Source organism: Eptatretus burgeri, chromosome 2 (assembly GCF_056783735.1).
Source record: "Eptatretus burgeri isolate ZD-2024b chromosome 2, Ebu_testis_v1, whole genome shotgun sequence".
Taxonomy (NCBI): domain Eukaryota; kingdom Metazoa; phylum Chordata; class Myxini; order Myxiniformes; family Myxinidae; genus Eptatretus; species Eptatretus burgeri.
The window spans coordinates 21,465,039-21,490,543 of NC_140962.1; the positions used below are offsets into that span (position 1 = coordinate 21,465,039).

At 40.5% G+C, this 25,505-nt stretch overlaps 1 protein-coding gene and 1 pseudogene across 3 annotated transcripts in view; one reads left to right on the plus strand and one right to left on the minus strand.

Annotated features, from left to right (window-relative positions):
• Window positions 1-25,505, minus strand: part of ST14 (ST14 transmembrane serine protease matriptase) — a 132,329-nt gene that overhangs the window by 95,187 nt on the left and 11,637 nt on the right. For 2 of the 3 annotated variants that reach the window (XM_085864967.1, XM_085864949.1), the window contains exon 2: window positions 24,660-24,807. In XM_085864967.1, the coding sequence (XP_085721093.1) occupies window positions 24,660-24,707 (48 nt within the window). In that variant the 5' untranslated portion in view covers window positions 24,708-24,807. Of the gene's footprint in view, window positions 1-927; window positions 1,088-24,659; window positions 24,808-25,505 lie in introns of those variants that run through there. The other variant, XM_085864957.1, reaches the window with a different exon arrangement.
• On the plus strand, window positions 1,100-1,672 carry LOC147031559 (cytochrome c oxidase hypoxia associated subunit FA4L2 pseudogene; annotated as a pseudogene).

A 25,505-nucleotide genomic window follows, 5' to 3' on the forward strand; every position in this document is an offset into this window, starting at 1 on the left:
CAAAAACAGTGTAAAAAAATCAGTGAAGTATAACAAAAACTCGACAATGTACTTCCCAGTTACCAAATCCATGCCCCTTATTTTCCAAGCAACAAACGGAGGAAATTGGGATTGTACAGTTGCAGGAAATTATTTCAACAACTATGACTAGCAGGTGGCAAGAAGTTTTGCTATAGGTCTTGCAGTCCAGGATATTTAGAGATAGAGGGTCATCTACAATGTCATAAGAAAGTAGTAAAAGCCTCCTACATATGCACATGGTGATATAAAGTTAACATGGCACCATAATGACAAAATGATACTCCACCAACGAGTCACCAATGTCTCTTCTTAATGTTAGCTCAGCAGAATTCCTCACATTTTTTTTCAGCTAGTCCTAACAATGTGAAGTCTACGACACCAATTAACCTCCCTTGTCATTCTAACTTATGTTGAGGAATGAAGAACTAAAATTAAAACAAAGGCAATGGTATAAGTATGTCGCTTAAAACAAAACTACCTTCACCTTCACAAGATGCTTATAATTTGTCACACAAATAATATTTATCAATAGTACCCTTCACTTTCAATTTGAATTGCCAATATTATTCCTCTCCAAACTGTACAATGCACCAACTTGTTAAAATACCACCATTACAATAACACTGCAACTTTATGGCATTTGAATCAACACTCCAAACCGACATCGCAGCGAGAGTAACAAAATGAAGATGTTTGTAAATTTCCTTCGAGATAATGCAAACAATTAAAATTCTACTTTGGTGGGTGTTTAAAAACAAACCAACAACAACAAAAAAAACAGTTGTATGGAAGAGGTACTCACAATAGTACAAGGCAACAACAAAACTATGAAAAATAAATCAATAAAGAATACTTTTGGTTTAAAAAAAAGCAAAAACAACAACAACTGGCCACAATTAATCCCACCTTCTTGTGGGGTAGGACGGGGAAAGTATTTGGCCCAAGTCTTTTACGAACTGGCTGGCCAAGCCTGATGTTTGAGTAGAATCGATCCAGGCACACATTCGAGATTTAGCCAGGATGCAAGGGCTAACTCGCCTGCCACCAACTCATGCCAGCAGACGGAATAAGGAGTATAATGTACATCCAAGGGATTGCGCACTTTGTGATGCAACTTCGTGAGGCAATCAACGACAAAGCACTGTTATCCCGCCCGGTTTTCTCCCTTGTTTTCTGTCTGTCTTTGCACCCTCATATCACCCACACTGATCATCTCATAGAGTATAGACTATACGCAAGCAAGTTCAACTACAGTAATTTACATTGATACAAGCATACTCATCACCGATTTGTCTCATCTGGTATGGTCTTTGTTTGAATACCAGTGGAGTCCATCTAACAAAACTGCCTATTCTGCTGTGGAGTCTATTCTGCTGTGCTGCCAGCTTGGCATGCTGCATGTCAAAGCACACAGTCCTTCAGTTGAGAACATAAAGCCCGATTAATTCCGATGTTCTCCTTTATTGTACTGGGTCTCTCCTCGGCAACTCTCTACATGCTTTGAATAGCTCTTCAAATAAGCTCATATACAAGCTGGAATAACAAAATAAACCCACAATCATGGAACAAGTTGCCACCAAACTACCCGTATAAGTTATTGGTTGTTGATATTGATCAAAATAACGTCAAAAAGGATCGGCCAGATTTCTGAATGGGATAACCTTGAAGGAGAATACTTTTCCCTTGTCCACAGAGATATGGGTCCAAGTCCAAATCGGCCATTTCTTATCTGGACCCTATTATCCACAACAAATTTTGGTTGTTTTAAGCACATCATCCTGAACATAAAATGACATTTCCACTAAGTCTCTGAATGCAATATTTACCTTGTGCAAAGCGTAAAGCGGGGTTAAGCAATTGGTTCAATTTGCCTGTCTGTCTGTCCGTCCATCCATCCATCTTCAGAAGCCAGTCTATGATTGAAGAACTACTTAATATCAATTGAATGTTATATTTTGAACACTGTAGAACACGAATCGGAACACGGACCTGCAGTTTAGCAGTACTTTGGTTTTGAATTTGGCAAATTGTCCAGAATCTTGTCTCAAGCACGCATGTGCACAGCAAAGTACGGTTGTTGTTTTAATCTGTCTGCCTGTCCAGCAGTCAAATAAAATTGAAAATCTTTCCAAACAGGAAACTTAATGGTTTTAGGAACATCATAAAGGACACAAACAGCAGGAATGAACAAATAATTTAACGTGTTAAATAAAGTGGTGTAAAAGACGATGCATCAACGGTAGTAAACTTCCAAATAAATGGTTTGTTTTGTGGTTTTTTTTTTGTTTTTTGTTTTTTTCGACAACCTTCAAAACTTTTCTTTTATTTCAATCTAATCATAATATTTGAATCCTGTAGAAAACAAATCGCCTTGTTTGCACTTCCAAAAACCTTCAGTTTAGTCGTAACTTGGTCAAAATCTGAAGCCACCTCAACCAATCAATATATGCAGCACTCTCAGAGGGCACAGGAGCAGTGAGATTCAAACAAAAATGGTGGGACCTCGCGATGCAATAACAGAGCTTTGTCCAAGAGAACTTTGTGTTTGGTGGCATCTTTTTCTCAAAGATTGTTACAAAATATTCAGTTTCTCTAAGAAGAGATGGGAGGAGGTTCAGCTCTGGACTCCGTTCCCCCTCCTGAAATCATGGAGTTCTTACAAAAATTAAATTAAATTAAATTATATTAAAAAAAAAAAAACTTATTGCAAGAGGCACATGAAAATTAGCGATATTTTAGCCGATATTCACACCTTCATTATTGGTGCTCAGGGTGTTGTACAACAATGAGGCCCTTCCTATTTCCGATAACTCACTCAAAAGACTGAAAAGGTATCTTGTCACAGCAAGGTAATAGTTAAATTTGTAACTGTTGTATTTCTGCACATCCTTTCATGAACATAGCTAGCTTGAACATTAATGGTGGGTGCAGTCAAATGCATAGGTCGCAGATTGTGCAGTTGGCCAAGAACGACAAAAAAAAAAAAAAACATCGAGATCCTTTTATTACAAGAAACTCGTGCCACCCCAGACTGCATGGCCGATTGGCAGCGAGAGCTGAATGGCACTTGTTTTTTTTGTTTTTTTTAAGCAATTTAGATTCTGTGAGTGCGGGTATTGCTTTCTTTATCATCACGTTTGTCTAACTCCCCCCCTTTTTAAAGTATTTGTACCAGGATATCTAACCTCTGTAGAATTTGAATGCAATCAGCAACGATTTGTGTTTGTAAATGTATATCCTCCAAGCGACAGTACAGAAAGAGGAACTTTTTTTTAAAAAATGAGTCCTTTCATTTCCTGTACTGCGACATCTACCCTCTGATACGGTGTTATGCTTCGTGGGAGATTTCAATTATACTTTGAACCCAGCTCTAGATATGAACAGTGCAGAGCCACATTCAGCTTCAGGTCGGCCTCTCTCCAATATTATATTTGCGTCACCACCCAAACCACCACCCAAACCTGCAACAATTTAGCTGGTGTCAAGTTTTATTAAATCATCTTTCACTTACTCGACTTGATAAATTCTACATCACAAACTCTGCTATCAATCTTGTGAAAGACACAGATATTGTCCCTCCTGCTTTCTCTGACGATTCCCTGGTAAAACCGTTTTTCATTCCCCGTCTCTTCTGAGCAATCGCCGTAACTTGTATTAGTCTTTCAATACCATACCTCTCCTGTGAGCGATCCTTTCTTTAAATCATCTTATGAGCTTTTTAGGGGAGAAAGGTGTTCATTCACATCATCATTTTTTGAAATCTCTGTCAGTGGTGGGACTACGCAAAAGTGAAGATCCATATTTTCTGTCAGCAATACAAAACAAATTGCTCTCAAAGTAAACAATTATGTATCGATGCCTTGAAAGAAGAGATTCTTCGACTACAGGGAGGCACTGAGGTTCTTCGTGACGCAAAGCGGTGTCAACTCCTCCATGAAAAAGAAGCTCCACTTAAATAATTAATTCGAGAAAATGGCATTGGAGCTTTTGTAAGGCTGAGAGTCAATGGTTTACTGGCCTCAGACACTTGTTGTAAAGATTTCTTGAAGTTTGAGAAGACGAACAAGGTGAGACAGCAAATGCTTAGTCTTCAGTCTAGTGATGGGCATATTCTTGAGGATAGTGCACAAACTGTCCACTTTGTTCGTTCATATTTTGAGAATGTGTTTTCCTTTAAGCCTAATAAGCCTGGTGTTGGCTAACTGGTATGGGTGGCTGGCTTGGGATCCTTGGGTTCTGAGTTTGAGGCCCGTTGGCTGCTGAATCAACACCAGGTGGGGTCAACTTAGCCTGCCATCGTCCCGACGTTGGCGAAATGAGTACCAATGTACTGGTAGAGGGGCGCAGCATCAGCGGCACAGCAGCGTTCCAAGAAGTTATAGCTACCCGGCAGCCAAAGCTGCCATACGCAAGAACAGAGCGGCCTCATGATATGCCCACAATGCATATTACAACCAAATTCCCACAGATAGATGAGCACCAGCAACACTTCCTGCATGAGAACATTACTCTCGGTGAACTTAAAACTAGGCTGGATGATCTTGCTGATCACAAGGCTCCTGGTTTTGATGGGTTACCAGTCAAATTTTATAAAACTTTTTGGAACCTGCTTTGCTTTCAAGTCTTTTTTTATACAGCGTCCATGAGGGCTTATTTCCACTTAATTGTCAATGTGGAGTCATATGTCTTATCCTTGAGAAAAGGGATCTGCAACTGATACGAAATTGCCGCCCAATCTCTCTTCTCTGTACTGATTATAAGATTTTTACCAAAGCACTTGCTCACCATGTAAAGACTGTTTTAAGCACAGTTATATATCAGGATCAATCATATTGTGTTATCCAAAGATCTATGCATGAGAGCATTTGTTTGGTACGAGACCTGTGGGACGTATGTGCAATTCAGCAACAACATGCTGGCCTCTTCTTTGTTGATCACGAAAAGGCTTTTGAATCTGTTAACCATGAATCTTTGTTTCATATTTTAAAACAATTTGGTTTTGGGGCATCTTTTCTAACAAAGTTGCATGAGAAATAAATCACATTTTTAGCTTGATCAAAGTCAATGATGGTCTCTGTTTACCTTTGTGGATTGGGAGGGGAATTTGGCAAGGTTGCCCCCGAGCTGGAATTTTGTATTCTCTCTGTATTGAGCCCCTTTTGATTTGTTAACGATCTTCTCTCGTGGGCTTTTCATTGACTCCAACAGAAAAGCCCGTTGTTATTTTGGCTTATGCGGATAATGTCGGCATCGCTGTTTGCAGCAATAATGACAATGCAATATTGTTATAGTGTCTACGCGTCTATTCTCGAGCATGCATGACACAAATTAATTGGGCCAAATGTAAAGCAGTTTGGGTCGGTAGTACGCCACTTTCTGGCCTTCCAACTCTTCCTATGAATCTGACATGGGAAAAGGAAGGTGTGAAGTACCTTGGTGTTTACCTTAGTACCCACGGCTTTGTCAGAAGGAAATGAGATGGGTTGTTCCACAAAATGAACAATAAATTGAATATATGGAGAGAGATTTTGGCGACCTTGTCGTTCAGAGGACGTACCCTGGTCATTAACAATCTGGTAACCTCTCTGTTATGGCATGGAATGATTGCTTTGCAGCCACTTGCAACATTTGTCTCATCAATTCAAAGATGTTTGCTTGACTTTTTCTGGGATGGCCAGCACTGGCTTACACCAGAGATTATTTGCCTCCCACTGACGGAAGGTAGTCGTGGACTGGTAGACATTCTTTGTCGGGTGATGTACTCCTGCATCTCTACTGTTCGCCACTTTATGTTTCTATGTTTCTGGAGGCTTTGATCTGGAAATCTACTGCAAACAAACTACTGAAACAAGCTGGCATGCTGATGTCCAACTGTGAACTCTTTTTTTTTTATGTTATTACAACATGTAGATGTATCACTGCTTCCTGACTTTCACCAAAGTGTTCTGCATACTTAGCAGATCATTAAAACATCTCGTAAAATGTCGACTTAACAGCGAAAGGTTTCTTCAATACCCATTATTCTACAACGCCCTCTTTCCTGAAATCCCTCGCTCACGTACCTTCGTGCAACGTTTTTTTGAGTGCTGGTGTGAGCACAACTTGGGACCTCCGTGATTACAACAGGAATGGTTGGTTCTCCGCAGGACATCTTCAAGCAAAAACTGGCATCAGATCTTTGGGAACTGTAGCCCAGGTACTAAAGGAAATCCTGTGTGTTTTTAGACACACAAATTTGGCACATTTGCTCTCCAGGGGATTCCAATCAAATCTGCCTGATTGGCCATTTGAAAATCGAAATTTTGAAAAACTTGAAGAAGAAAAAAAAAAACTTCAAAAAAAGTCAAGATCACGAATCAATGTTGGATGCTGGCTGAGATTGGTGAATGTTTCAGAAAAATCATCAAAGACGTTCCAATTCTGCCATGCAGTTTTCTTCCCTTTACCGCGGAAGGCAGACACGACGTCACATCCAGTGAACGCATGAAGTATGGGATCCCTCGAGCTTTCTCAGGCCCTATTGCAGAAACTACCTCATGGACTGGAATCCATCGCGCCTTGGCTCCTTGGCCAAAGGCAATCCACATGTTCTCAAGACCAAGTTCCTGTAAGGATGGCAGTACAGATATTACTATGACTAGTACGTCCGTGTCATTAGCCTTAATGATAATGGACTTGCTACCATCCATCGTTGCATCCCTGGCGTGTACAAATATTCGAGTGTCAGCTTCTTCATGACAACATGGAGACACAGCATCCAGTGACTTCCTTGTGTTGCTAATGGCATCTTCTCCTTTTGTGACAACGACTGTGCTTGTCGTCTGTGCTTCACACATCTTTTCCACAAGGAAGTGAAACGGCTCAGTCTTGTTGCTGTCATCTCGAAGAAAGCTTCTCCAGTTACTTGGGGTCTTACTGGTTCCTGTCACTCTTCTTCCGATTCCTTGCCCCCTTTTCGACCTTGCCTCGGACTTCAGACTTGACTTCTTGTACACATCAAACACTACCTCCACCCTCTCGTACCTGACACCATAGGATTCCACCTTTGGGATGATGTCTTCTTTAGCATAGTCATCAAATATCTTTGAAGTGCGTGGAGGTAGGGCATTGATAAGTGCTGAGCCATCAATGATGACTGCATCTCCCCTTGGTTCTCTGTCTGGGATGTTCACTTGCGCTTCAAGCATTTCAGCCAGCTGTGGCTTCAAATTTGTTTGAAGTTTTGTTTTTTTTTTTCAAATTTTTCAAAATTTGGATTTTCAAATGGCCAATCGGGCAGATTTGATCAGAAAGTCCTGCAGAACAGAAATGGCAAATTTGATGCTTGCATCATAATTTGCACGATTTTTCTACTATCTACTGCACTAATCCTGGCTAAATTACCGTATTTTCTGGCTTATGAATCCTGACATGTAGGGCCGCCATTGCTACTCTTGCGCCCTGGATACAGGGACATTCCCAACGGGGTGGTCTCAGCTAAGCATGCATGAAGTACACGTATATCTCCACGTATTGGTTGATCGCACGGTAGGCCCCTATGCCAGATTGCGGTACGCCAAATCGCGTTCCTGTCAATTCTGATTGACAAACAGGAATGAGGAATGACTGACGGGAATACCCATCTGGTTTCTCATCAAAAGAATTATTGACAAAAGCTTGACTCAAATTTCAGAGCACAGCTTTCAATGGCTGGAGCCCAACGCTTTCACTGCTTTTCAGGGCCACAAAGCCACAAGAAAGAATATTTGCTTTCCAATATCTTTTTTCCTCCTTTTTCTATTAACAAAAAAGTCCTCTTTTTAATATTAAAAAAAAAGAAAAAAAAACTTCTTGATATCCCCTCCTCTCTCCTCAACTTCTTTTCTTCTTCATCAGTTCTTCCTCCTCTTTTTTGAACAAGAAATTCCCCATCTTTTGTGAAGGATGAAAATGAGAATAAGACTGTTGGACAAAATTAATCAGACATGGGAGTAAGCATGTCGATACCTCTGTCACTTCATCCCAGGATGCCGGGTTACATACATTATATATATATATATATATATATATATATATATATATATATATATATATATATATATAAATAAATAAATAATACAACTCATGTAATGCGTGCGCTACACTACGGGAGTTCAAAAAGTGCATACAAGTGCAGCAAAGTGATGAAGCTGTTGCGATTACACACCAGCCATGACGGCACACTCAAATTCAACTTACCGCACCTACGATCCACAAAATAACAGTGAAAAGGACAATGGGTACAGCACGTTTCATATATTCACACGAGACATTGGGGGATTTCATAGGCCAGGGTATTGTTATTACAGCTATGTTATTCTAACATATAGACCCTCCTCAACATTAACAATGAAGTGGTACCACCTTCTTGTGTTGAAAGAGGGGCAAGGCAAGGCTGTCCACTTTCAGGTGCCTAAAATACCCTGTCTCTTGAACCCTTTCCAGAAGTCATTGTCTGTCTTTACCATTAGAGGATTAAACCATCCTATTAAGATGAGTGCTCACACTGATGTATGCTGATGACATCAATGATTCAAGTGACATTACTAGGATGATACAGGTGTAAATCTTTTTAGCAAAGCTTCATCTACAAAGATCAACTGGACAAAAACAGAAGCATAGTGGGTAGAACCCCCTTTTCCACCTTCCTCCCCACCCCCCCCCCCTCCACCCTCATCTACTATCACCTGGAGGAGTGAAGGGATTAAAATTTGGGGGGATTTTCTTTGGTCTTGGTGATTTTGTGGGACACAACTGGGAAAGCTTGCCTGAACATATTGAACTGATTCTGTTAAAATAGAAAGGCTTACTTTTCCAGCTGTCCTACCGTGCAGGGCATTAGTAATAAATACCCTGGTTACTTCAATCCTATTATGGCACAAGGTTTTGGCTCTGAAAGCATCCCCTTTGTTGGTTGACGACACACAGAAGCATGTTACCAATTTTTCTTTTTCTGGTCAATTCTTCTGTTTCTGGTCTGGAAAACACTGCTGTGACCAGAAAGGTTGAACCTACCATGGTATTTCAGGGCGTCAATGACTAATCAACATAAAGTGCCGAATCAAATAGTCTTCAGACGATTTGGCGATTCCTGCATGAGCCTTTGTTGCGCTGAAGAGACCTTTCCAACTGTATCCTGTGTCAAGTGGAGAAATTTGGTTAGGTAAAGGAACTTTTACAAAGGACCTAACCAGGGTTGATTTATCTTCACCGCCTTCCTTTTACCAAAGTATATTAAACGTCTGGCAAGCCTTTACCTGGTCTCAGGACCTCACTATGCATGAGCAGTCTATGTTCTAAAATGAGCAATTGTTTCACAACATACTTTTTGGAGGCTTTGATAATAACAGGACCTCCATTTAAAAATTTATCTTAAAGTATGCCACCTTAAAAGTAACGCCAATGGAACATGGCTAAGTGTTGCTGCCCTCACCTCAGTGACCGGCATTAGGTCCTGTCGCAAGACAGACAGGTGCTCGAAAGCAGGGCTCATATGTACTGTACTTCTCAAACTCAGTGGGATTGTCCTGTACCCCCCCCCCTTTCCAAGCCAAGCCTTTCCCCAATCTTCAGTTATCTGTTTCTGCCAGCTTGGAACCATTAATTTCAGCCGCTCTCTCTCTTTTGCCAAAAACAATCACAAAATCTTGACCTTACAATGTCTGAAAACCCTTTTTCCTTCCCTCTCCATCCATGCACCTTGTAAGTGGTCCACAGTCCTGCTACATACCCCTCCTTTCTGCCCTATTTGGGGATGGTATTATAAATAAAAAAATTAAATAAAAAAAAAAACCTGCGACTAAACGTGCTGGTGATCTCCAATGGAGAACTGCACACTGGATACTGCCAACAAACTCATTTATTCGCCGCTTTTCAGAAGCGATAAGCGTGCAGCGTCCCTTTTGTGGACAAGTTGAAACATTATTACAGCATACATTCGATGCGACTGCTTAACTTCTCTATTTATGGTTTTGAAAGTGCCATTTGCACACTTTTTTCTCAATTTTAGTTTTTCAATATATATATTTTTGGTCCAGGTGGTCTCCTTTTAGTCTTCCAAACTCAAAGGCAGTTCGAGCAAATGTTCTCATTTCCCAAACCAAGCTGGCAATTTAGAAGAACACAACGTCCAAGTGAAACAATGATTTACTTTGGTAATTTTTAAGGAACCTTGTGAAAGCCGAATTAAACTTGAATTTTACTATTGCTCTCATTCCAGTCAGTCGGAGCGTTTTGAGAAGCTATGGTGTACGAATGATGTTTTTGTAAAGTAGCTGAGATAGTAGGGGGTCATCAGATTCAGAAAAGCCTCATACATTCATAGATTGGGCATATAATTGGCAGAGGCAGTTTAACATAAGGAAATTTAAGGTACTGGGGATGGGAAAGAATAATGAAAATAGAGATTACGTAATGCAAGGGGCAGTCTTGGAGAGTGTCACCCAGGAGAAGGATCTGGAGATGGTAATAGATACAGGGGTAAACAGGCAGCACCATGCCATACAGCTGCAAGCAACGCTAATAGTGTTCAATGTTGTATTCTCAGAAGGATAAATTATAAATCTAATGAAGTATAGTTAACACTGTAAAGGAATTGAGTGAGGTCTTATCAGGAATATTCTGTTCAGTTTTGGTCACCACATCTGAGGAAGGACATTGCTGCAATAGAGAGAGTTCAGTATTGAGCAGTTAGATCAATTCCCCTTCTCGCGAGACCAAGCTATGATGAGCACCTAAAAGAGACAGGAATTTTTAAATTAGCAAGGAGGCGATTATGAGGTGATCTGATAGAAATGTACAAGATGATGAAGGGTATGGACAAAATATGTGCAGATGAGTTTTTCAGCACAATAGATACCAACAGGACCAGAGGCCACAGCCTAAGAGTAAATAAGAGGAGAGTTAGGAAGGTAGTAATTCAGGGTTAGGACGAGGGATGTTCGGATGGCAGGAGAGGAAAGTTATGACAGTCATCACTCAAAGAGTAATTATTGCATTGAAATGTAATGGCAGCAGAAACAGAAGCTCGGTTTAAATTTCAGTTTGATAGGTATCTACAAGCATTGGGGATAGAGTGGTACATTGATATTGGCAGGAATGGGAGTTGGCTAAGGTGGGGACAGGTGCATGTAATGCATTGTGACGTTTGTGGGAGGGTCTCATCCAATGTTTTTTTTACCCACAATAATTTAACCCCCATTGAACACAAGCATCTTCTTTCGTAACTAATGCTTACGTTTCCCTCCCACCTCTGCCTCTCTTTCTCTATTTTCCTTCATTTCCTCGCTTGTGTCCAACTTTTGCCCAACTGCACCAATGTTATTAGGACATATCCATTCTCAATCACCTTACTCTTCCATTAGCCTCGATTTTGTTCAAAACCAAGATAATATAAATAACCACATGCTTGGCAAGAACAGCTGCCGATGAATATTGAGAAATCCATTTCAAACCTTAGTCGTAAGAATATTACACAAAATTACGCAACATAATGGAGAAACAGAATGAGAAAAACAGGAAGAAAGGGAATGTGGTATTGCTCAAAGGAAATGCAACAAACCTCTTTATGACAGTAGCAAATAAAAGAAGTTTGACTTGACTGCCAGAGGTCTGTAATAAAAAAAAAAACTTACTTTTTTTTTTCACAAACTGGTACACACAGAGCAGAGTAAGTAGAACACGTTTTGGGAACTTCATCTAACAAAAGTGGTTCGTGTGAGTGAGAATAACACATATTTACCAGTTCCGATGATTGGAGGGTGAAGATTTGTGGGAAGATCTTTTATGTCCAAAAACTTTGTCAGATGTCAAATTATCTCCAACAAGTCAAGTTCATACTTTTACATTGTGAATCGATTATTGGTTCACTTTGGTCGAAAAGTTACTGATGTAGGTACAAGGAACTTGGACACAGGAGGCCATTTCACCGATATGCCGACGCTTTACAAACACCACATCAATATAATGTTTATTTACTGAATTTCACTGAGATGGAGGAAAGGGAAGGTGGAGGGAGGTGAGGCAGGGGGATAGTGGAACAGGCACCAGGGGTTTTTATGGGTTTCTCTTTTTTTTGAGGAGGGGTATATAAAAGGATTGTGGGGGTGAGAATGAAAAAAAAAATTGATAATAACATTGACAACACATTCCCCTATTTGACAAAACCTACTCACAGACCACAAGCACCCATCCATACTCAAGCTACATTCTAGTCCTACCGCTCTGTACTACAAATACTTCATGGTACCTATCCTATTCAGGTTTCAACCTATGTACTATTTCTGCTGCCACAACTTTTCCAGGGAGGAAATTCCATGTATTCATTGGAACAGCACTTGGTAGAGTGCATGCCTCCGTCAGGCTGAACAGTTTTACACTTTATATCCAATTGATAGGCCAGATCTGGATCCGAACCTGAACCAAAATCGACTTGGCTTGTTCTTGTCACCTACCCAACTCATCCACAACTCTTTCAAATATCATGTGATAAATCGTTTTTGGTTCCATCTCTCAATGATAAAGAAGTACTCTAACAGCTTGTTTTTTTAATTCTTGTATCTAGATCCAGATTAGGATCTTCACCAAAATCTAATCATTTCATCTTTCACACACCCAACCTGTCCACAAAACTTCGTCTGAATCCGTCCATAACTTTTTGAGATATCGTGCTTACGGACAAACAGACAAACAGGAGTGGAAAAATAACCTCCCTCCACCTTCAGCGATGGAGGGAACTACTCTGAGAGAGAAACCTCTGCTTTATCATCATCCTAACTATACTCTTCTTCACTCTGAGGCAGTGGCCTCTCGTCCTGTCACTGTCATATTCTGCTGAAAAAGGCTTCTGCATTTAATTGGTTCACGAAAAAATATTTTCACGAAAAAAAATAAATGACCACTATATTCGTTATTGTTGTGTGTCTGTCTGTTTGTCTGTCTGTCGGGTTGTCGATAGAGTCGAAAAAAAAAATAAAAAATATTTTTTTTTGAAATTTGTTCTACCTTTATTGTCACTTTTTTCCATCGAATGTTTGTATGTCTGTCTGTCTGTCCCTCTGTTCGGTCCAGTGCTCCGTTAATACAATGGCGATTTCGATGAAACTTGGTTGGTAGGTTCATACCATGACCTAGTTGTGTGCAAATGAGAACCGTTGCTATGGACACCACCGTTGCCGAGCAACGGGACTTTGAAATTTTTGAAAAATCATAAAAAAATTATTTTTTCGAAAATCAAAAATTGGGCCCCGAGCGACTGTGAGCAGTACATTCAGCCATATTGTCAAAAATTTCCAGCCGGATCCTATGAAAACTGTCGGAGAAGATAGACTTTGAATGAACCCTGGTCGAAAACAATAAAAAACTAAGTTCGTTATATCTCAGAGACTATGAGTCAGATATACATGAAACTGGTATGGTAGGTTCATGATATGTCCTAGTTATGTGTGAGAAGGAACCGTTGCTATGGACCCCTCCGTTGCCTAGCAACGGCCGAAAAACCTCGAAATGTGGGGGTATTTTAACGAAAAAAAACAATCTGCAGCATAAACCCTTGAAGCTAGAATCATGAATTTTCTTGTGCTTAATCCTCAGGTCATTCCCCATCGAACGGGCCTATCGCGTCAGGTTCTATTGGGTAGTCGACTACCCATGTCCGCCTACCGGCTTATCTGTCTGTCTGTCTGTCCCGAGCGTAGCTCCGTGGGTTTTGATCCGATCCTGACAAACTTTTGGTGGGAGGGTTATATCATGATCTAGTTGTGTTTTCCTGAAAATGGGCGTGGTACGCACATTATGGGCGGAGCCACGCCCAAAAAACACGTGTTTTTAGGGGGTAGCCGATTTCAATTTGCATCTTGTCCTAGGGGGTTTGTCAAATCTGGCAGGGGTTTGAGTATTTGGTTAGCCCAATGGCACCTGCATAGCCTAACAGAGCTCGATTATTCATTTTCATCCCAAGGTCAAGGCCACAAGGTCACGAACTTAAAAAATTGCGAATCGTGTTTTTAGGGGGTAGCCGATTTCAATTTGCATCTTCTCCGAGGGGGTTTATCGAATCTGGCAGAGGTTTTGGTATTTGGTTAGCCCAATGGCACCTGCATAGCCCCACGGAGCTCGATTTTTCATTTTCGTCCCAAGGTCAAGGTCACAGGGTCACGAACTTAGAAAATTTCGAATTTTGACATAAAAAAATCATACGACCGCCCAAACTTTGAGAGCTTGGATGACAATATTTTTTATGCATAATCTTGAGGTCATTCCCCACCTAAAGTCTTGAAACCATTTTTCTCTATCTCGAACACCTTGCCCGTGGCGCCCCCTTCAAGTTTGTCTTCACGCTGATTTCATCAAAGTATGGATAATCCGATGAGTGCCAAATGCCATATAGCCTATATGATGTATTATTGTTCCTGGAATATTCCAGAGGAAGTTTTGCACCAAAGGTCATAATCCTTGACATTTGACCTTTAAAGGTCACAAAGGTCAAATTTTCAAAGTTGTGGGAATCGAACCGGGTTTTCGACCTTCTTCGACGAACTAACTCCAATAAGCTATAGCACGTATCCTGTTTCCTTATTTTAATGTCCACAACATTGTTTTGTGACCTTTAACGGTTATGCAAAGGTCAAATTTTGAAAGTTGTTGAACGAAACTGGGTTTTCGACATTTTGCAGCTAATAACCTGTCACTCGTACCACATCATGTTGATCATTTTTATAACCTGGTCAAAAATCATCACATTGTCTCATCCTTGACTTCTGAAACAATCTACATTGTCAAATACCGCTCGTGAACCATCGTCGTCTTCAGACTTGTTGTTTTTAAAACATTCATTATCTTGTACATCTCAATCAGATCCTCTTGTAATCCCCTCCTGTATAACAATTAAAGTCCTGTCTCCTTCAGTATCTTCTCATAGCTTATCGTCGAATTAGCCACAGAATCAAGTCACTCTACGCTGAACCCGTCAGCCATGTCCTTCCTCAGATGTAGCGACCAAACCCTTACACAGGATTTGAGGTGAGGCCTCAATAAAATCCTGTCGATAATATTACCTCCGTTCATTTATAATTTATGCTGCTGAAAATACAATCTAAAACCTCATTAGCTTCACCTTGAACCACCGACATCCCAGATTCAAAGTGGACAATCTAACCATAATACCACCAAGTCTGGTTAATGGCATCACTAAATTCCTGTACAGATTCAACACCATCTCTCGAGTTATAATTTATCACCGTCTGCCATTTGACCTTAATGTATCGTCATTTGAGGTTGTTATTGCCTCCACGTAGTACATTAGACCGATTCTGTGTTTTACACCCGGTAGGCTAGTATTGATTCGAGGTCTTGGTTGGAGCTAGTGCCCATGCTTCTGCATTGCTCCAACAGAATCATTATTCTGAGACATCACTGAAGTAAATTGCTTCCCTTTCTTCAGGTTCCTTTCCTTGTTCGAGTCATCCATTGTTCTGTTTTGCTTTAATCCTGAGATACATAATCCATGGCGATGCTCACCATAACAGTCAGGAGGTGCAGCTAAATAAGTAAATAAAATACATGACTTACTTTTATTTTAGTTTATTATTTATTTCTTACCAGTCCCAGATCCTTCAGCGATTTGTTATGCAACAAGACAACCCCTCGAATTATATAATCCTCATTTTCATTATTCCTACACAACGCCAGCACCTTACATTTACTTATGTTAAACTGCATCCCTGGGACAATGGATTATTTTTGTGTTTACTCCTTAAAGGCTTTACATCCACACTGAAAATATAAGCACAAGTTCTAAATTCATTCTGTCAAGAGGTTCGGGAGTGTATACAAGTTAAATAAACACGCAAACAGTATGATATTTAATATGACAATTCCCCAACTTCTATGACGTCTGTTTTTTTTATGCAGAGAACACACGACGTTTGAAATGATGTAATCGGCCCCAGAATGCTCAGGGTGCACGGGCAGAAACCCCGAGGAGCAACGGTCATCAGGACAGGGAACGTATATCGTGTGTGTCAGATAAGGACCGTTACCTAAAATGGCCCACTAAGCTTGTAAAAGAACCCAAAAATGCTGCGAAAAATACCTGTGGGAGAGGGTGTGCCTGTACACAAGGAAAGATTTGGTGAACTTTCTGATCAACTTGCTAAAAAAAAGTTGACTATCTTGCAGCCCGTACTGCAAAAAATCCCAACTATGTAGACCTGTGCAAAGCCGGTTCACCCTGACCTAACCAATCATCCTGTCAGTGAGTGGAATTTGAACCTTGCAGGGATTACCTCGTGTGAACATGGCAGGCTGGCTTATGTATTTCATGGATGTCTGCGATTGGAAAGACAATGCCATCATTACCAACATCCAGGCAGATATCCTAGGAGGAGATGGCGTATTTGGTTTGGATGTTTCTTAACACCATTGTGCAGGTCATGTCCGTGGCTTGTGAATGTACAGAGGAAGTTTAAAATGATGATTGTGGTGCGTAGCACTGTGAAGGAGGTTATGCGGCCATCTCTCGAACCGTATACTTCCGCAGCGCTGAAGCCTCGGGAGCGGACGTGCTACGGCATCTGAAGCCACACGGGATGTGCCTCCATGCAGTGCAGGTGTGGGGAAATCCCTGCATGTGTGCGAGTGAAAAGTTGAGTGCATCACCGGTGCGCGTGCACGTTTGGCCGAACAGATTCCAAAAACAAATATCAGCCAAGCAGAGAAGAAAGCTGTCACCAAGTTAAAGCATGATACTTCAATTCAAATACTGACTGCAGACAAAGGCAATGTGACTGTTCTTATGGATAGAGAGGAATACGATTTCAAGATTCAACATCTTGACACGAATACCGAAAGAAACTCTCCTGAGATCCAACACCAGTAGGCCAGCGGTATCGGTCAGATTTTTTGGTACTTAATCAACCGGCTTGACACAAAGCTACAAGAGGTCTCGTATGAAAGATGGGGATCTCAGTAACTCATTTTGCCCTGTTGTCCTCATTTTTTTGTGTGCGGCCCATGAAATATTCACACCTGAAGGATACCCCCATTAGAAAATTTTGACCATTTCCGAAAATCAGTGAATTAGCCATAATTACAAAGCAATGCGCCATATTTTTACATGATTGGTATTGAAATGTGCAGAATGATCAGGGGAATACTACTAGTTACTTAATGGAATACTTCTAGATAAATATATGTACATTTGAGTGCTTTTAATAGAAAAAAAAGACAATTTCCGGACCGCTAACTTCGAAAATCATCAACTACAGAAACGAACATCTGCCAATTGTCATATTTTTTCTTTATTTTATATGTGTTCAGTTTACCATATCAATATAATGAGAATATTTTGAAACAAATTTCTACTAGCAAATTATACGATATAGTGACTGAAGTTTGCACAAGTGATGTGATAACTATATGTTACACCAATACACATTGTTCTACGAGAAATGAACTAAAACATATTTTGAGCGTGTCCTCGATATGTTCAACCATCACTGTCAGTGTCATTTTGGTCACCATGTGACAGTTCGATGCCACACTGCCTGTCACTGGTGGCACACATGCACTCGTTAGTGCAAGGCAAACTGTCTTGTGAGCAGCTGCAGCTGTTGGTACATGGTTCACTACCACGGCATGAACACACAAGACCATCTAACATCTCCGCTGATGTGGGTCCATCAAACAATGTGGGATGCAGCACACCTTCTCCTCTGTACCATCCACGACCCTCTGGTGTGGGAATTTCTGGATTTGTCAGATGGGCATTCATCCATACTCGGGTTTGGTGAACGGATCTCTTCACATGTTCGAGGAAAGCTGGTTTGGATGGAGGCAACTTATGCACTGGGACATCTTTGGTCGCTGCGAGTTTCTCCCGAAGATCATTCAAATTTGTGTGTGCACCCATATATTTCCCTTGAGAATCATACATGGTACTGACTAAATGTCTTGAAGCAGCCACTGCCTCCTGGAGATCGTCAGTGGTGAGGACTTCGAGGTGTGGACCATTATTCTGAAGATGCAGTGTCTTCATAGCTTTCCATGCTTTCTTTTTACCATAGCCGAAGAATGCTGATACAGAGTCACATCCTGTCAGGGCATGAAACGCAGGAAGCCGGGTACACATTTCTGGAAGCAAGCTGTCACATATCTGATGGACCGGGATAAGCTTGCATCCTGCTGATGTTCTTTCCTCTATCCATATTTCGGCAGTGTCCCACAACTGTGGAAAGTAGTGGACTGCTAAGACAAGCACATCAGTGTCTGCTGATTTGATTGTAATGGACCCACGCACATCGTTACGTCTGAACTCACCATCGGCATACTTCACATGAAGAAATATCCGAGAATCTGTCTCTTCCTGCATTGATGCGAGTTGACTGTCATGATACATTCCCGCAGATGAAAGGCATGCTGTAAGCGAACCATCAGGGAAGCCACCAGCCAAATAGATCCGCTTTTCTTGGTGATCTGAAACTTATTTTGCTGCTGGTGCATGTTGCATGACGTGACTACAGATGAAGTGTGTCATGGTGGATTTGTTTGATGATAGAGCAATGAATTTCGTCCATTGTGGTACTGGGCGTCCAGCAATGACTTGGTAGCTTCGGGATCCACCAGCAACAGCAAGGCGTCTCATTCTTTCGTCTGTGTTCACAGAATTGACATCATCATATTGGTCGAAGACGTCAATGAGGGTGTGGTGTGTTTTGAGGCAATGAAACAACTGGTTTAGGTAACACTGCGCCAAGTTACCAAACGTACCACCATTTCCACCCAGGATATGGAGTTCAGCCAAAGCATCCCTGATGTACACGCGCGATGTTGGTTATCACTGGCAGTGTTTTCGTGCTCTTCATCGACTCGGCCCTCGAGAATATGCCCTAGTTCTGCTTTGGTGTTCTTCCGTGGAGCTCCATCTTCATGAAAGATAGATGTCGGAACAGACGTAATGGGATAGCTCAGGACGTGCTTCATGTTCAGGTCAGGGCGGACTTGAGTCAAGAGCAAAGCACGGCGGAAAACCATTTCCGAGTTGATTGCAACCAATGCTTTCTGATCCAAAATCAGGATTTTTGTTTTCTTTTTGGAAATCGAAAACGTTTTGAGTTTGGATTTTGGGATTGGCTGGTACATGCTTCTCTGCCCCCCCCCCCCCAGTGCAAAGATATTCTGTGATGTACTCTTCCATCTGTCTCTTCCCCAGGTCGTGGACAGACAACAAGGACTTGTAGTTTATGAGAAATTAGGTGATTTTCTGAAATGGTTCAAATATTCAGACGGGTGTATCCTTCAAATGTGAATATTTCATGGACTGCACACAAAAATATGAGGACAACAGGGCTAAATGTGTTATTGAGATCACCATCTTTCATATGAGACCTGTTGTAGCTTTGTGTCACGCCGGTTGATTAAACTCCTAAAATATAGCCCTTTATCGAGGTTTACCGCTGGCCTACAGCAACGGAGAGGAGAATTAATGGCAAGCTTCTCTCTTTCCATCGAGCAAGCGTTCTCTCAGTCATTATATTTTCAACTTCACACATCATCTTCAGTATGTCCAGTTTTATTTGGACAACCAAAGATTCGCAAACCAGATATTCCACTTTGGCCCATCGTTTCAACACGGGCTCACCAACTTACAATCTAGCAAAGCACGCAGCCAAGAGGCTTCAACCACTTGTTGGAAAAAAAATAAAACCCAACACTGTGTTAACTAGAACATTTTTATTCAACGCATTCAGCAGTTTGACATTCTTCACTCTGACATTCTCATTAGTTTTGACGTAGAATCACTTTTTACCAACATCCTGTTCCAGAGGATCAAACATCATCTACAAGAAAACTCCACCCTTAAGGAACGTACCGGTTCATCACCAGAACAAATTCACAAACTCCTTATGTGTCTCAATTCTACGTCTTTCAAATGGCGAGATTCGTTCTACCAACAAAGAGAAGGCACTGCTGTGGATTCTCAACTCACCCAGAGCAGAAAACCTCTTTATAGAAGAATTTGAATGCTCAGCCCTCCTGTCAGCACCATTTCAACCCAAGCTCTGGCTACGTTATGTCGATGACATCTTTGTTTATATAGAAACGTGACAAAATAGATCTCAATACGTTTCTTCAGCACCTTAGCAATCGACACTGCAATATCAAGTTCACCATGGAAGTCAAGCAACAAGTCAGTTCCTTTCCTCGACATCCTTATTACCAAGACTCCTAATGGCAAACCCTCAAACAATGTATACAGGAAACAAACTCATACGAATCACTATCTCAACTACCAATCTTTTCATCATACCTCCAGTCTGTGAGCAGCACTCTCATTCGTTGTGCCCACGCCATCAGCGACAAGTATAACCTGCACCGCGAACTACGCCGCATCACGAATGTCCCTAAATCACCAAGAACTCGTGATCCAACACCGGAAGTGAGAGCACATGTCACTCTTCCCTTTATTGGACGTACATCACACCATATACAATGGATTCTCAAAACTGCTAATATAACAGTACGCCATCGCTCGACACATAAGCTTGAATCTATTCTTCACACCCACAAGGACAGAAGGGTTCCTAATCACCATCCAGGTGTTTACTGCACCCTGTGTGAATGCGGCAAAAGTTACATTGGTGAAACTGGCAGGATGTTCACCACTCGATTGAAAGAACATCAGGTATATAATAGAAGAGGGGAAGGGGAAAAAAAAAATAATCAGCAATTTCCAATCACGCACAGACCAATAATCATCGCATATTAGGCCAAAAAAATAAAAATGTTGCATTGGCGTAACCCGCCCGACCCTAAAAATTCCGCCGACCCTACGTTTTTTTTTTGTTTTTTTGCTGTCGATTTCAAGTATCTTGTTGATTGCGATCGCGATCGCAAAAACCCGGAAGTGTTTCGGACAGAACCCGCCGGCAAAAAGGGTGGTACTCGAGCCGGGGGAGATTTTGGGAGGGATTTATTAGGATTTATTAAATTTTGGGATTTATTATCCAAAAATTTTGGGATTTATTAGGAAAAAAAAAAACAAAAAAAAGATCCCGACCGACCTACCCTATTTTTCAGTGACCCGTTACGTCAATGCAACATTTTTTTTTTTTTGGCCTTATTGTCAGAGAGCAGACAAATCACAAGCATCAGTCACTGGCACACAAGGAGAATCAGAGAAGCTATGGAGATGCATTTACATAATATGGTCCCTCAAGAAAACAGGATACCCATTTGTGATATCTGGCTCTCCCTTAACAAATCGACATCTATAACTACAGCTTGCAATACACTGAGGACATTGGACTATGATGAGCAAAATATACCGACCAATCGGTAACATGCATTCAACAGCCAATCAGCACATCAAAATAATTAGCCAATGGTGGGTGAGGAGTTGTTGTAAAACCGTATTCATTCATTCCAGTTACTTCTTCCTCCTGTCGATGGGTGGAGCACGCGGCCTGAAACATTGAGGCCTACTTTCTTTTTACTTTGGAGTTATTTTCTTTTTTAAAGTATAGAGAATGTAAATAGCTCATACATGGTGAAAACCCTAAACCTTTTAAACTTATTGTTGTCGTTTCACCATGGAAACTTTTAAACAGTACTTTTTTTGTATTTGTTTTTAGTGGTCGTCGTCATGTTTAGCATACGGAAGAAGTAGTCTGAATACAAAGTGGATGCAGATGGGCTTTGCATTTTCAGACGTTTTCTAGTTACCTTCACATTCTGCGAAAGGTTATGTTTTGGTCGCTATGTATTTATTTATTTGTGAATATGTGTGTTTGTTTGTTATTCGCATAACTCAGAAAGTATTAAACCGAACTGCATGAAAATTGGTGGGATGATTCGTGAGTATCCAAGGACGATTTGATGAGATTTTGGGAGTGATCGGGTCAAAGGTCAAGGTCATGAAAAGGTCAAAAACACTTTTGAGCATAACTTCCTTCATAATACAGCTATCGACATGCAACCACCGCCATATTGTTCCATGACGAGATACCTTTCGGATATGTAGTGTCGGATTTGACGTGACGTCATCGGAAGTGCGTCTAAATGACGTCACAAGATGACTTAAATTTTCAATTTTCGATCTCATCAGTTTTGATCATACCGTTTTGTAGGACTTACCTTAAGGACATCACACACCAAATTTGACTTCGATCGGATTGACCGTTATGACGTCATTGACATTTGAACATGACGTTTTTCAATTGTAGCTAAAATGTCCTGATATTTTACATTCAAATATCTATACAATTTAAAAAGCAAAGTCTCTCAAATCCAGGCATTAGGATCAGTACTAAAATATCTGTTTATTGATGTACAGGTTTTGCCAATTAACTCTGTAGTCAAGGTCAAGGTCACACTAAAGGTCAAAATATACTTGTAGGCATAGCTTCAGATCTAATGGAGCTATTGACATGAAACCAACGTTAAAACGTTCAGTGAACTACGAGCTTTCAGAATGGTAGTCCCCGATTGGACGTGACGTCCCCGGCAGTGCATCAAAATGACGTCAAAAGATGACATCATTTTTCAACTTTATAATTTTTCAGTGTTTATCATTCCATTTTGTTGGACTGCCTTCAAGGTTACACACCAAATTTGACGTCAATCGGACTGACGGTTGTGACGTCATGGACGTTTTAAAATGACGTTTTTCAAATGTGCCGGGAAAAAAGTTGCAGCGGCGAAGGTATGCGATCTACCGAGTGCCCGTTCTAGTTACAACTTGTAATACCCCTCACACTCCGAGTTGTGCTACACAATACATTTACATAGAGAACTTGTGTCCCCTTCACGCCCCCCCCCCCAACCCTGAACCTTTTTTACTCATCCAAAAAGTAATATGTTAGGCACAAGTCGAGGCTATAACAGGTTAGATTGCAACTTAAAGCACTGTGTTGCTGATTATTTCTAATTATGAAATGCAAGATGTGTTTGTTGTCATGCACTTTATGTTCTCATCAATTCAAGGGGCTTTTAAAATTTTTCTTGAACCAATTTCCTTACAATTTCATCTGACTGAAGCGTTTCATAGTGGGGAGTGGGTCGTTTTGTCGAATTTTCTATTCTGACACTAATCAATGGAGCTGACCTAATTCTGATATGTGTGTCAAGAACATCAGTTATGTGTGAGAACTTTTGAAATGCAAAGGTATTGACATAACGAGTAGAGTTCCACTTCTCCCTCACTCTCCCGCATCTCTTTCTAATCAACATGGAAAACCGTTGATTGGGCATTCGAGGAAAAAAAAAAGTGTCTCAAGAATCCGAGAAACTCTTTATACAAGTCTCATTATTTATGTTTACAGACATGTAAACCATGTTCTGATCAAAGTTCACAGGTTTTATATTTTGGTCACAGATGGTAGAAATTCTTGCTCAACCACATTCGATTTATTGTGGAGAGCTTTATAACAACTGTTTTTTATACAAATAGAGGCCAATAAAAAAAAGACAGATGGAAGGTTGGCATTCATGACATTATAGCAACAGAAGCAAATGGGCACAAGACGAATAGGGTCAATTAAAGCAGAAAAAAAAAAACTCAAAAACGACCATAAATAATGAGGTTGACATGAGACATAAATAATGAAGTGTCCTTTCATTGCTGCACTGAAAAAGCACAAACATAGAGGCTGAGGCAAAAGTAAGTTGCACACAATGCAATGTGGTATCTTTCTTGCAATATTAGAAATACTGTATCCATGAAGATTTCTTGCACTGCTTTTGCTTTTGCCAACTGGTTGTTGATTTAATTCAGCCATTCGAGCAACCAGCTTTTGGCGACAGCTTTCCTTTCAAAAAGCAGATGCAATACCTACACAATTACCCTGCACACGTAGTCCAAAGCAGGGTTAAGCAATAGGTTCACTCTGTCTGTCTGTCTGTCTGTCTGTCTGTCCACAGACATCAGTCTATGATCGAGGAACTACTGGATTTCAACTGAATTGTATATTTTGAACAAGAATCGGAAGATGAACCTGCAGTTTAGCAGTACGTTGGCTCTGAATTTGGCAAATTGTATGGAATCTTGTCCCAGAATGGAATCAATTTGTCATCTCTAAATACTGGGAACTTGCATGCAGAGAGTTAGTTCACTTGTAAAAAGAAAAAAAAAATAAAAAAATTCCTGTACTACATTAAATCACAAAACAACCTTGACCTCTTAGAAAAGAAACAACGGCATGAGTAAGAACCTCCCTCAAGTGTATTCTAGTTGGTAATAACCTTGTGTAAAGACGTGTTATGAGCTAATCCAACAATACAAGCTTCGTCTCAAAGGATGTTCAGTACAATTCTAATGCAATCTGTTTTATTCTCGCAAATTCAACAAAAACAATTGCTTCGCATGTCTAATGGTGGGAGAAAAAAAAACCCCCCAAAAAAACAACGTTTTATTCTTGCAACAAAGCTGCATTTTGCGATACTCATCCAAAAGCAAAATTTAAACTGTTTTGCTCTTTTTCCACAAGTTTTGATTGTATTGATCATAGTCCATCATTTTATATAAGATCGGAACCTACAAATACCAGGAAGCCCCCACCTCATGATCACCCACCAAGACCTTCAATGTCTGTTTTAAATACCACATTCGTAAACGACATCCTTACCTCATCTCCTGTACCAATTGGCCGTCCATTCCGTGAATCTTTGTCCATTGCAGAAATGGAAAATAATCAGAGCTCGTTTGCTTCTGTTGGAAATCGTGGACCCAGTATTCAGTTTACTGCACAGTCCAAACTTTTACAAAATGAGATGCTGGAAAGACACAAGAATAACATTACACAGAGAAGGTAAGAGTACTGGTACAAAAAGTGATTGGGGTTGAGTTTTTGTAAATGTGTAAGCTTTAGCTATAACAATGTTATCAAATTACAGTAAACTATTGATGTCAAATTATTATGTTGAAGTATACGAGATTACAGCACATGCTGGTTTAATTATACTTCTAAGCTGTTAATGAAGTTAAGATAGATAGATTGGGATATGAATGCTGGAAAAGGCAGAGATAAAGACAGCGCAACTTTATGTAAACATACATTTCCATTTTCCAATACATCCCCACATAGATGAGTTCGTTTTTAAAGAAATTAATCATAAACATGTCAGAAGTTTATAATTGGTAGAGATGGCTAAAATAAAAAGTTGTTGCATGCATGCTCTACACAAGGAGAAAAGATGATGAAAGTGCGAGTGGTGTTGGATTCCTGATAAAATCCAAGTTGGCTGGAAATATTGTTAGTTACAAGAGCGTGTCTGACAACTGCAGAAGTGATTATTAAATTGATGAACAAATGTCCATGATAATGAGGAAGAAATTGATGAACAAATGGAGGAATGTCCAAATACTAATCCAACAAAATGTAGTCTTTTTGGGTGACTTGAATGCAAAAGCAGGCTATAAATTTTTTTTTTTAACCTCAAAGAGAATGAAGAAACCATCACAAATTTTGGAA